This window comes from Artemia sp. Qi Xiang Cuo, chromosome 8, assembly GCF_049724085.1.
Source record: "Artemia sp. Qi Xiang Cuo chromosome 8, ASM4972408v1, whole genome shotgun sequence".
Taxonomy (NCBI): Eukaryota; Metazoa; Arthropoda; class Branchiopoda; order Anostraca; family Artemiidae; genus Artemia; species Artemia sp. Qi Xiang Cuo.
This window is the reverse complement of record NC_142801.1, coordinates 39373632-39387502: the sequence shown is the minus strand read 5'-3', so window position 1 is coordinate 39387502 and position 13871 is coordinate 39373632. Positions and strand designations below refer to the sequence as shown.

The following is a 13871-nucleotide window of genomic DNA, read 5'->3' as shown; positions in this document are numbered from 1 at the left end:
AATCAGTGTTATTTGTGTTTTCGCGAGTGTTGATGGCGAGAAAAGCTGGAAAGTTTACACAGCACGACTGCTACGCAACATAGAGAATTAGCGCTACCTAAGCAAACTTGATACAATTCTTTAATAGCTGCTAGACAACATATGATTTTTCGTTTTGTACCCCTTGAAGAATACTTTTTAATCAGTATATGTTTCTATGAAATTTACATTTTGTCAAATAACCGTTAAAAATGTTGTTTGTTTCCTCTCTCTAAGCCCTTGGTCTTTGGCCTGCGAAAAATCCCCAACGAAAACGCCCTTTAAGCAAGTCAAGTCAGTCTAAAGACCAGCAGATAAAGTCCGCAAGAACAGCTTTAGCCTCTGCTTTGGAATTTGTCATTGGTGCTACAATCTGAGTGGAATATTTATGGAAACCCCTTATAAGCTAGCCTGTTAGCCGTAAGGGGGAGGGGGGTTAGACGCATACTAAAACTCTAGTAATGACGGTCTGTTCAATGGCAGAAAAGCAACGACATTTTATTCGATGACAGATAAAAGCAATGACACTTCGTGCGATGACAAATAAAAACAATTTCTTTTTTTCGATGTTAATAAAAGTCAATGATCATTTGTCCAATGGCAAATAAGAACAATGACAATTTGTCGGATGACAAGAAAAAAAAATGAAATGTTATCCAATGACAATAAAAATAATGACAGTTAGTCCGATGGCAGATAAAAAAAGATTAATCGCTTCCTTATGACAATCTTGGTAACGACAGAAAAATTTATGGCAAAAAGTTATTTTATGACAAAACTTTGCAGAACCCACATTATAGCTCTAGATAATCCAAATTCCTACTTTTCTGATGTCTGTTTTGCAAATTATGCGATTTTGCTCCTCGGCAGCTAAAGTTCAGCCTACAATTTGGAATTTCATCATTTCTTGTTGATATAACTCCATGGTCTTTTATGTGATTTCATGCCAAGGTAGGAGGCGCTACGGACCCCGCCTTTCCTCAACCAGTACTCTTGATCCGGTCCGAAATTTCTAAAATAAAACTTCCTGAAGAATACTTTTTGCCCTAATAAATGAACAAAGCATTGTAACATCCCAAAAGCAAGCATCCTTCCGCCTAGCTTCTTCTATTTATTGGCTTAATACTCGTATTCATGTCTCTATAAAATTAATCATTTTCTAGTTCAACATCACATATACAGAAGAAACACGAGGATGTTAATTTATCATCCATCTATTGTAAAACTTTTTTTTATACTTATATATTTTGATGCTACTGGGCTTCTTTTATCATATGCTGGGACACGCATTCAGGAAACGTGGATAGAATCAATTGAAGCCTGATAAACTCTACTACATCTTTCCGAGTCCCAAGTACAACGTCGTTTGGCTTCTTTTTATCTTCCTGTATCTGCCAGTCTTGGTGGCCATTTGAAAATAGTATACTCTTGAACTTGGACGTAGTGGATAGGCTGTGTTGTTGTTCCTGGATTGATGCATTTTTAATGATAAATACGACTATTTAGAACATTTGCAGGTATATTGTTAACTTAGTCCCTTTCTGAGTTTTATTGTTTGAGCAGGGTTTAGGATACGTCATGGATATATGAATGGGAATGTGGCAGTTCTCTTCCTGTAAAATGTGCCAGAAGTTTCCTCCTAAGAAAATACATATCTAAATAATTAAGAAAAAATGTTTTCTAAAAAAAGAAGAGCATCTGTGCAGTGATTGACCACTTCTAGAGGAAACATGCTCAACAAATATATATAGCACGATACTTCCTTGTTAGCCAATACACACTCGACAATTTGGATCTGCAAGATCAGACAATAACCAGTTTTTAGCTGTCTGTATACGGAGACAAATAGTTTAGGCTGGGTTGAAATCTAAGCTTTAGGTTTATTTGTATGGTACTTGTTAAGAATCCGATAAACACGCGAGAATTGTATCGCGGATCAGGTAGGCATTACCCGGTACTTATATCAGACGCTGTATAAACAAAGGGTTTCTCATTCCGGGAACTATATTTAAACTTTAGTTTTATGTGGTTTAGGGGTAATAAAAGGTACCTAGGTTTGGTTAGGTTACATATTAATTATATGCTATGCTTTACCCCACCCACCCCGATAATGTGCAAATATATAGCCCAAATTTGTTCATAAACAATTATATTTTCATCTTATTTTGTTTTATTTCATTAGCATTAACGAAACTTCACTTCTCGTGTATTTATCGGATTTTTAACAAGTACCATTTTTATTAAATATTTAATATATAGAGATGGTATCTTGGTCGGTTTAGGTTATGTTATGTTAGGTTACGTTACGTTAGGTATTTAATATAATGTGTTCTGGGTGGCCACCCTTTCATAACTCTTTGTTGTAGTTTCCATAATTTTTTTACTAAAGTATTCTATTTTCATCACATTTCGGTATATTTCATTAGTATTAACCTAACTTCGATTCTCAAGTGTGTGCTGGCTAACAAGGAAGTACGAATAGTACTATTGGATTACTTATTTTATACTCTTTCCAAATATCATGATCTCTTTTCGGACAATGAACCTTCGCCCCTTTGACGGTCCCAGATAGACTCCTAGAAATCTAAAAAAAAAAAAAAAAAAAAAAAAAACTGGAAGAAAATAACGGTGAAATAGAGAAATTCTTACTTTATAATATGCAGGATGGTTATAATATAACCAGAATATCATGGTTGTTCACTTTTCTTAAATAATTTTAAATAGTATTTTTATCCGAAATTACAGTCGATCACAGGCGAAACTGGTTATCGCCAGGTTTAAAATGCGAAAACCTGTTTTAACGAAGAACCCATGACTCATCGCTAAATTCAATTAAGGTAGCCATATAATGTATTACAGGTAATTAATTACTTGGAAAAAAAAACTGTCTTCCTAATTTAGTAAGTGAGATAAATGAGCAATTGAACAAGGTCTAGACCTTACTCATCCATCCAATCACCTAGGACAAAACAGTATATCCAACCTGATAATCCGAAAATCAATTCCAAGATAGAGCAAAATCAGCATTAATAAGTATAAGTCATTGTCCCAAAACCAAGCCATAGCACCTTAAATCTACAACATTTTAATATCCCCCAAGTAATCACCACAGATCATGGCTCATTATATAAAAACTGACTGCCTATATAGGTTTCGGCACCTAAATTGTATAACCCGGACAAAATGAGCGCGCCATGCCATTCAATATGGCATACCCACATGTAGTGACACCTGTGGAATACCTATGAATAAAAACCAAAATACCCTAAAAATATAAAAATATATCCAAAAAAATTTTCCAAGCTTCCTTAACCAACCTTCATCTAGCACTAAATCAAACTAAACACGTCCCAACTCTGAAAGCATAACCTTCAGCCAGTATAACTCCCCTTATTTGCATAACACTAACAATCCACCAAAACCTTTTCACTTTCGCTCAATTTCTACGAATCAGTTTCCATATATCCAAATATTAATCCAAATATCCAAGTTTCCAAATATTATTTGGGCTATATATCCGACCATCAGGGGGGGGTGTATTCTCAGAAAAGCGATAATGATGTTCGGAAAGAGCATAAAATAAAGAATAGATGGACATTCTTCTATTTTATTATCATGTTTGCTTTAGAAGTGGCTAACTACCTAGCTGATGCCAAAAGAAGTTTTTCAAAAAAGAGCCACATTTAAACCTAAAAAAAAAAAAACAGAAGGAAAGTAAAACAATAATTCAAACTTAAAACGAACATTAATTATTCTCAAAGAATGAATGGAACCTAAAACGAACTGAAATTACCGCAATCAGGAGTAGGGTTAAGGCCAGATTGTCGGTTGTGCTTTACTGAAAACAATTTATATTTATAGCAGCGTGTTTTTATTTGTCATAATATCAACAGCAATACAAAAGCAAAAAAACAATATCATAAGGCTAATCAATGCATGCTAATAGGAGTAGTGCACCCCCCCTCCATCTCAAACCGTCTAAATGGCTTGAGTATATTTTGTGTTTTATTGAAAACATCTGGTATTTTCAACAGTGTTGTTTTGTTTGCAAGTGCAAAATATTTTCTAGCCTTTAGAAGACTCAGGGGGTGATAACCCTACTCCTGTTCATGGTAAGTTCTGTTCGTTTTAAGTTTGACTTGATAAATTATTTTAATTAATCTTCGAGTTAGGATCCATGTATACATCTATAGCATTGTCAATTATCTTTATATTTAATATGATTACGGTACTCATTTAATCTATGTTCGTTTTGGATTGCATTTGTTCACTGAGAGTAATTTCTGTTCTTTTTATGTTTGAATTATTATTCGACTATTTCTGATTGTCTTAGGTTTTAATATTGCTCTTTACTTTCTTTGAAAAATTCTTTTTTTAGAAAATAATTTGTTTTAGATCAATTTCTTTTCATTTTTGATTTGCATAATCTTATTATTTGTTAATTTTAGGAACATTTGCAAAACTCTTTGGTTTTTCTGCTGAATTTAGATTGTGGGATTGGAATTTAAATTTTCGACCGAATTTTAGTATTCAGTCAAAAATTTTCATCAACAGTGGTCTTGCGCAATAAATTTTGATAAGTTTTACTATAGAATCTTAGTAATATATCAATAGGAATTATGATTATTATTGTTCTTCATCTATTATTCATTTGGATTGAAATCTGTGTAATTTGTGATTTGCTATAGGGCTGAAGCCATTCTGACCACACTTCTGTACATACTCGTGAATATACACGTATCCCAATCCGCTATTCTATTAAAATAATCGTTTTATGATATACTTGTGACCACTTAGGCACTTAACAAGACACTAGAGTTCAGAGTTCAGAGCACTCTTTTATATAGTGCTAGTTTGGTTAATGCTAATGAAATAAAATAAAATAGGATGAATATATAATGGTTTGGAAAAAGATTTGGGCTATATATTTGCACATTAGGGCTAAGGGTGGGGGGGGGGGGGGGGGGGCGGGGGTTGAAGCATAGCACATATTAAACGCGTAACCTAACCTAGGTACCTTTTTTTCCCCTTAAACCCAAAAAATAACAGTTCAAATATCATCAACGCATTGAAAACCACGCTAAGCATTCATTACTGTATAGCAGTGTCTTGGATTAACCCATACAAAACCGGTTTCCTGTCGCGTCTCCAGTTTGACATATAAAAGAATGCGTTTAACATGGAAGTACCGAACTTTCAATTGCATCATTCCCCTACTAAGTTCCTACAACTACCCGTTCCATACAAAGTAACCAGGTAAACAGTTTTTAGCCCTCTTTTGGTCCTTAATAGCTTTCTGTTTCTTGGGGGGGGGGCGATATCTTTCCTTCTGTATTAGGGTTTTCATAGAGTATGGACTTCAAGGTTTAAGTTTCAAGCCGATCGGGAAAAATGTTTTGGTCAATTTTCGGGCCGCATACCTGACCTTCCTTCCACGACGCAGTCTTTAGTTCTTTTGACTTAGAAAATGATCCCTGAAAATTTGCTACTTTTTTCCGTATGGGATGGTGTGGATAAAAATAAATAAAGAATAATACGTTGAGGGCATATGGCTTTTTACTAAGGTAGCGCTTATTTACTGCCTCTGATTGCTGTTTTCAAACAGTTTGTGGTAACGAACTGTAAGTAAGGAGCGACCCGGCTCAATAGTAACCAAAACTCAGAAATACAGAATTTTGATGCCAATAGATATGTCAAATAAATCAGATTTTTATGCTGATTTCAAATATATAAGTTTCATCAAGTTTAGTCCTACCCATCAAAAGTTATGCGCCTGAGAAAATCGGGGTAATGTTTCCGTGGAGGATTTTTCCTTGGGGTAAGGGACATTTATATGAAGGGGGCGCCAGATTTCCCAGCATTATTTAAAAAACGATCAGAAATTAAATTTAAAAAAAACAAGTTTTTTCAATTGAAAGTAAGAAGCAAAATTAGAACTTAAAACGGACAGAAATTGTTCGGTGTATGATGGGGTTCACCTCCGAGTCAATACGTCACTGTTTACGCTACAGTTTTTTTAGTGCTTTCAAAAGAGCTATCTATTCTAATGAAACGGCCTTTGTGATTCAGGGGTTTGTGATTTAAACACAATTTTAAATTTAGCGTAAAGAGCGTGGTATTGACTAAGGGGAGAACCCCCTCATATACGTAATAACATATACGTAATAAAAAAACAATAAAAAAAAATAAGCGATACGGCTTCTTTACGCCAAAGTTTTTTAGTACTTTCAAAAGAGCTATCTATTCTATTTAACCGGCCTTTGTGATTCAGGGGTTTGTGATTCGAACAAAATTCGAACTTTAGCGTAAAGAGCGAGGTATTGACTAGGAAGTGAACTCCCTAATATACGTAATAAAAACATACGAATATAGAAATTCGTTACGTAAGTTAATTCGTAATTTACGCCAGAACAAAATTTCGAGAAAGCCAATTAGCCATAAAAAGGGAAATTAATATGCAAATTTCGTTTTAATTATTCCTGTACGGTGAGCCAAAATCAAACCTGCATTAATTCAAAAACGTTCAGACATTAACTAAAAAAAACAAGTTTTTTTAACTGAAAGTAAGGAGCGACATTAAAACTTAAAACGAACAGAAATTATTCCGTATATGAAAGGGGCTGTCCCCAACTCAACACCTCGCTCTTTGCGCTAAAGTTTGACTCTATCACACAGCTTTATTTCTTTAAACAATAAAAAACTTTAGCGTAAAGAGCGAGGCGTTGAGGAGGGGACAGCTCATTTTATATACGGAATAATTTCTGTTCGTTTTAAGTTTTAACGTCGCTCCTTACTTTCAGTTAAAAAAAACTTGTTTTTTTTAGTTAATTTCTGAATGTTTTTGAATTAATGCAGCTTTCAAAAGATTAAGATTAGACTTCATATGTGATATCATTTTTGCTCGTTCTAGGTCATAAAGTCGTTTTTTACTTTTCTTTGAATTTTTAAACATTTTTGATCAAACGTATACAGAAAAAAGGAAGATTGTTTGGATTTTTCCGTAGTCAGAATGCACAAGACCGGGTATTTGGGTTGTATTCCAAGTTATTTTGGTGTCTAATGTATTCCAGCATTTTTCTATATTGTAAATAGCAAAAACCTTTGTTTATATTTTTTTATCAATTTTCTCCGTTTGCATCATGGTGTTTATGAATTTAGCAAGTAGATAACTGTAATATCATGAACACAACGTTGCAATACTTGAGTTGTCCTTCAAATTATGCTCATAGATATGAGAGCGGTAAAATTTGACCCAGTATGTGACTATAATTTTACTTTCTGGAAAGTATTTCTGTTAAATGAAGCTTTAATTCTCAATTGAAGGTTTAATGCTAGTTCTGTCTCCTAACCAATCACAAGTTCAAAAGGTTTACAGTCATCCTGCTTCATTCATTACCCTAGTCACCCTCCAATTGTCCTCTGAAATTAAAATAAAGGACAAAGACGGAAAATTGCATGACAGACATGTGAATATAGATCAGTAGAAGTATGCGTTCAATCGCTGAAAATGGAAAACTAATTTAGAGCAGAAATACTAGTTGAGGGAATAAACTTTTGGAGAAACTTGTTCAAACGAGAATACAAAAGTCCGTGACACGTAATTCGATAATGGGGAATAAATGGAAACAAGATAGCCTTTACTTAGTGTATTATAAAATGTTATTAGTAACCATGGCGGCGAATATGTTTCCTAAATTAGTAAAGATAAAAGACACTATCTTTAGACAACAGAATGTTTCAAGACGAAGTTATATTGAGGAATATTACTCATTTAATTTCCACCCAAATACCAATTGACATTTTGGTGCTTTTTCCTTACAGCCACCACACTCATGATCTCGTATCGCGAACATGAGACAATAACTGGTTGTCATTGTCTTTATACTAGACAATATTAGCTTCGGGCTCAGTGGGAAACTATATTGTAGCTATATTTTAATTAAATTTATTTGGTATTTTGGCTAGGTTAGTTTAGATTATGTGTTTAATATAATGCGGTCTGCCCCCCCCCCCTTCCATAATTTTTTGTTGTAGTTTTCATAATTTTGTTGATAAAGTATTATATTTTCATCATAGTTTGTTTTATTTCATTCGCATTAACCAAACTCCACTTCTCGACAGAACTTGAGTGTGGTGGCTATAAGACAAGTACCGACATCTTTCGCATTCCAAATAAACCTTGAAAGCTCCCCAGAATAGCTATTATTAAGGCTCCATTTCAAGGTTCTTTTAGTTTCTGCAATACAATTTGCAACATTGGCCTTAATTCTCTATGTCCATTAATTCTGTTTTGGTAAGTACGACTCGATGTTACATTTATTGTACTCTTCGTATTACAGTGAGAGTGATGTTTTGCCTTTCTTAAATTAATGCTGGAAGCCTAACAAGCCTTGTGCTGCCCATTTCTGGCTTCATTGATGGATCAGAGTCCGTTAATCCCGATGTCTGCTATACCCGTTAAGTATTTTTCGAGAAAAATGTGTGGACCACGCCCTTTCAGTTTTTTTTTATTGGATTGAGGTCAATCATCATGGATTGAGCTTAGCGTTTTCCTCAGTCTACTCTATATGTGGAATTTGTGATAGCGAAGATAATGTTATTTCCCCTGCGCGTTCTCAGAATTGTTGAGCACTTGAGGGTCAATGCTTGTCGATTCTGTTCGCACTTCCTTTGCCGCATATTAAGTAATTAATTTTTTTTTAAATAAACTTTTTCCGAGGGAAGTAAAGAGCGAAGTTGAAACTTAAAACGAAAAAAAAATTATTGCTTCACAGCGAATCCAACATATATCAATAAAACTTGTGCAAATAAATCAACTGTTGATATTTCCCTATGTTTGTAGGATTACAGAAAACTAGCACTTTACTGTAAAAACAAAAGCCAAGTATAAAAAACAAGAATATTGATTTAAGAGTCAAAAGCAAATGCGTAGCCTCACAACAACAAACTAGTTTATAACGCTTTTCGTAGTCCTACAGGAGCTGTGATATCAGTAACTTTCAGATCAGTATACAATTAAAATTATCTTAAAAACTTAGGCATAAAAACAATAAGTTTACAGTCATTAAACAGCATAAAAAATAATGGATTGATTTATCCGGTAACATCTTCGTCTCACCTAGTATTACTCGAAATGAAGAACATATCAACTATAATATGGACTCTGGTGATCCAGTTATTTCTCTCTATAAAACGGAGAATTTCAAGTTGTGATACAAATTATAAAGCGAGTCTGTAATCTTAATACTAAAAAGGATCCTTCACTTCGAACTTGTCTACAAAATATACATGTAACGTCTTTCAAATCCAAAATGACATTCAATCAGTCAACTGGAGTTATTGTACAGAACTGATGCCAAATTGAACGAAAAAATAAATAAATAAAGAAACAATATAAAAATATTTTACATTTATACTGGTAAAAGTACCTTTAAATACTTGTTTTTACTATGCATAAACTCTTGTATTGTTTTGAGGTTCCAGTACAGCACTAGTTTTCACTAATCCTACAAGCTACTACTACTAACAACTCATTGAAGCACCAAGCCGCCTAAGGCCAACGCAGCTACGCACGCTCCTCCTCCACCCCAATCTATTCAAAGCCTCCCTTCTTACACCCGCCCCCGAAGTTCCCATTTCCTTTAAATCTTTCTTTATGACGTCCTCCCAACCCAGACGAGGACGACCTGCTTTCCGTTTAGCCCTAGATGGTTGGCCGAAAAGAACAATCTTCGGCAATCTGTCATCCTTCATCCGAACAACATGCCCTAACCACCTCAACCTTTCTTTCATTATAGACCTAGAAAGCGGTATTTAACCACATTTTTCGTATAGCCTATTGTTTGAAATACGGTCAGTCAGCCGCTTTTCGGAGCGTCCATGCTTCAGAGCCATATTTGACCACTGTCATCACTGTAGCTTCTAAGATTCTAATCTTGGTTTGCAGACTTATCTTCCTATTCTTCCAGACTTTTTTTAACTGTGAAAAAACACCCTGAGCCTTGGCTATTCTATTTTTAACATCTTCACTACTCCCACCATCTTTACTAATAATACTACCAAGGTAAGTGAAACTGCCCACCTGATCAATCTTTTCATTACCCAACGTCACCTTTCCATCTTCACTTATTCCTAGCCTTAGTGACTTGGTCTTCCTAACATTAATTTTCAAACCAATACTAGCACCCTGAACTCGCAAAGCCTCTAAAACTTCATTCATTTTGCTCACACTTTCATCTAGGATGCTTAAATCATCAGCATAATCCAAGTCCAGGAGACTTTTTCCTCCCCATTTGATTCCGTGGTCTCCCATTGCCTTTCCTGTGCTCCTTAAAACAAAGTCCATCAAAATAATCCATATAAAGGGGGATAGAACACAACCCTGCTTAACTCCTGATTTAATACAAAACCAGCTGCTAACCTCATTTCCTACCTTAACCGCAGCAGTGTTCCTACAAGCACAGGGAAGTATCAGCAGTTCATTTATTGTTCCATAAGTAGCGCAAGTTTGTTTTTATATTTAAACCTAAGTTGGTGTTTAAGTCTTTCTCAGAATGTCAATTACAAGCATGAGGCTAATACTGTAAAATTGAAGCCCAGAATCCGTGAGTGGTTATTCCTAGAACCATTCCTACTATGTTTCTACTCTTAAATAACACTGTCGGTTATTACTAATAAAAATTATTAGCCAACATTACTGCTATTAATACAGGCAAAACCTACGAACAGGGGCGTAGCTCCAGCATTTTTATTGGGGCGAGAGGGGTCAATATCCGGATAGTCAAAGGGCATGAACTATATACTAATTTTTCTCAAAATTATTGGGGGGGAGCAACTGCCCCCACCCTCCAAACGACGCCCCTAGCTACGACCATTAAAAACGGACAAGGATTGAATTTAAAAAAAAGGGTTTTCTGCTTTTCTGTGAAAAGTAAAGAGCAAATTTAAACAAACGAGCCTCATTGGCTTATATTAGATGTCAAGCCTAAAACGAGCAAGAACTATTATAAATAAAATGAAACTTCAAGCAAGATTAATAACAAGAACAATGGAACCAGACTTAAAACGATCATAAATTACCAAAATATGCGTCTGTTTTGTTTCAAATTTTAATTCTGCTGTTTCGTTAAGACTCTTTAATTGTGTCACTGTTTCCTTCTTGTGATAACCATTCCTTCCAAGTGTATAGAAAAGTTAATTGACAACTTTCAATTCAAGCAATTTATTTATTATTTTGTGAAGCAGAAATAATTCTCTGTTGTTTTTTTTTTTTGGGGGGGGGGGGTTGACAGCGCCATTCTTAATTTTGGTAATATCTTTGCCCTTCTTTCTATTTGGTTTAGGTTCTATTTCTTCAGCTATAGTAATTTCTACTCGTTTTTGAGTTGACATCCTACATAAGCCAATTTTACTTTGTTTTATGTTTTAAATTCACTCCTTGCCTTCCATGGACGGTTTTTTTAATATATGGTAAACGTCATGTTTAGAACATGCTGAATGGTAAAGTCGACGAGTTGCTTATTGATAAGCATGGATATGCAAAATCATGATAATGGCTTAAGGGGTGATTTAGTATGTGATCATTGAAAGATTGACTAAGAACCAAAGAGATTATGAAGTATAGTGGAACCTGATGGTTCAATTGCGTTGAAATTATGGATTCAATTTGAAAGCAAAAAAAGTGTTTATCGGTAACTCCTTTTGCCATGTAAGATACCAATAGGCTGATTTTCATCATTTCTGGGGTTAAACGGAAACAGTGTGATTTAGCTTCTTTTTCTTCTTGTTTTTTTTTTTACCGACATCTATAGGCTTGAGCACCTTGCAGTAATCTATGCCACAGTTTTGTTACTAATTTTCAAAAAACTGATTACTGCTATGTAACTAGCACAATCGAGTAAGATTTTGCCCACCATTTGTTACCACCACTATGTTATACGAAATCCAGACCTACACATGTTTTGTTTTAATTATCATATGTGGATGTTTCTTTGGATGTGTGTTATTTTATACCTTATGGTGTAACTAATTTGCAAATAACTGATTGCAACTAGATAGCTAACGCAATCAAATATGACTTAGTTGCCGTGACATACGAAACCTATGGCTAACCAGGCTTTGTTTTAATTCTCATTCATTTATGTTTCTTTGAATACTTGTTATTTTATGCTTTTGTGAAGTGTAGGCACGTACACAGGATAATTTTTTATGGGTGGAGGGATAAATTTATTGTCAGTTGGGAATAATAAACGAGACAAGTTTATTTGAATGAGAAGTGTCCACAATTTAAAAAAAAAACTAAGATTTGGTGGGGACTTCGGGGCCCCCTTCCTGTGCACGTCGTCTGCCGGTATAATAGGATATTACTGAACCAACATATTAATTTCAGTAGTTCAACAACCTCTTCATTTCTCCTAATTATATATTATTTTTTTTAAGTTAAAAATTATTTGAAAGCAACTTCCCAGGTCCCATTTGTGCATTAGCCAATATCCTTCCCTGAAAGTTTCATTCGCCTAGCATAACGACTTTTTGGATTTGTTAATGCCGTCTAGGCTGGCATTTTGCCACAATGCAGGCTAAAAATGGGACGTATTTCCCCAAAAAATGGGATAAAAGAATATTTCTTGAACTTCCTCCTCCTCCCCCCCCAAGAATGTTTTTAGTCCTTGCTTTCGTAAAAGACTTCTCTGTATGATGGATTATTTCATTAAAAATGCCGTAGCCTAGTCCCTTGAGATACATTTTTTATTAATTAGAAGGCAGAGTATTTCAGATAATATTAATTATGAATTATGCACCTAAAAAAAAAGAAAAACAACTTGATTAACAAAGCTAGAATTTACAATAGGTTATTGTCAGTTCTATGGTAAAACATAGTAGGGTCGAACTAGGGTGGGGATGTACTTGCAACGCTGGAATTTCTTGCTCTTTTAAAAGTGGTAACTCAAGAGGCTTAATGCGTCACGGGCTATCTCTGGCGCATATATCTTCAGTATTGTTGGTGCCAAGAGTTTTCTATCTCCGGAGAGGAGAATTGTTTCTAGCTAAAAGAGCTCATTCAGCCAAAGAGAGTGAGTGTTTGTGTATGTTCGAGATTGAATAGGATATATTTTTTTTCTAGTACGAATAAATTGGATGAAAGTATGCATTTAGAAGTGCAAGTGGCTTTAAATTTCGTCATTTCTTACTTGTATAACAAATTACCGAGAAGGAGAGTTAATCTTTTTGGTGAAGAACTTGAAAGGGCAATGAAAGAAAGATTTCAGGGTAAGTCACATTTTCACTGTACTTCAGCTGTAAACTTGTTTTTGCTCAGAACAACAATACTAGGATAATTTCTTCAGAATTTGAGAAATTCTATTAGCAGCAGTGTTCAAGTAATTATATTATGACCTTACCAGGCTTGGTGTTGTAAGCCCTGGGTTTCTAGCTACACTGAGGGCGTCGGAGAAAAGGAGTTTGATGTAAAAGGCAACACTTCAGAAATCACCTTTAAATAACAAGAATTCATTTAAAACAACCCTTTTTCGCAATAAAGCTATTGTTTATAATGTATTATTAGTGAATGGATATGTAAAATTATGGATCATCAGGGAGGAAAGATATTAATAGACTTACTTACATACTAAGTTAAGTTATTCTGTATTTGACAAGCCTCAATGAATCGTGCTTTTCCATAAAATCCTTTTTTTCTATCTTAGATAGATAAATTTTAAATTCGTTTCTGTAATATTTGCTTCTTTTTTCTTTCATCTTTTGTTCAAGTTCCACAAATATTGCGTTAATTTGATGAAAAAGTATAGGTATAATTAATTACAGGAATAAATTACCCCCTAAGATGTGTCAATATT

At 34.6% G+C, this 13871-nt stretch overlaps 1 protein-coding gene across 6 annotated transcripts in view; it reads left to right on the top strand.

Annotated features, from left to right (window-relative positions):
* The window catches only part of LOC148949388 (protein Tob1-like), a 183392-nt gene that overhangs the window by 121963 nt on the left and 47558 nt on the right, over positions 1-13871 (top strand). For 5 of the 6 annotated variants that reach the window (XM_089093410.1, XM_089093412.1, XM_089093411.1 and 2 more), the window contains one exon: positions 13142-13287. In XM_089093410.1, coding sequence (XP_088949536.1) covers positions 13164-13287 — 124 coding nt within the window. In that variant the 5' untranslated portion in view covers positions 13142-13163. Of the gene's footprint in view, positions 1-1416; positions 1536-13141; positions 13288-13871 lie in introns of those variants that run through there. The other variant, XM_089093413.1, reaches the window with a different exon arrangement.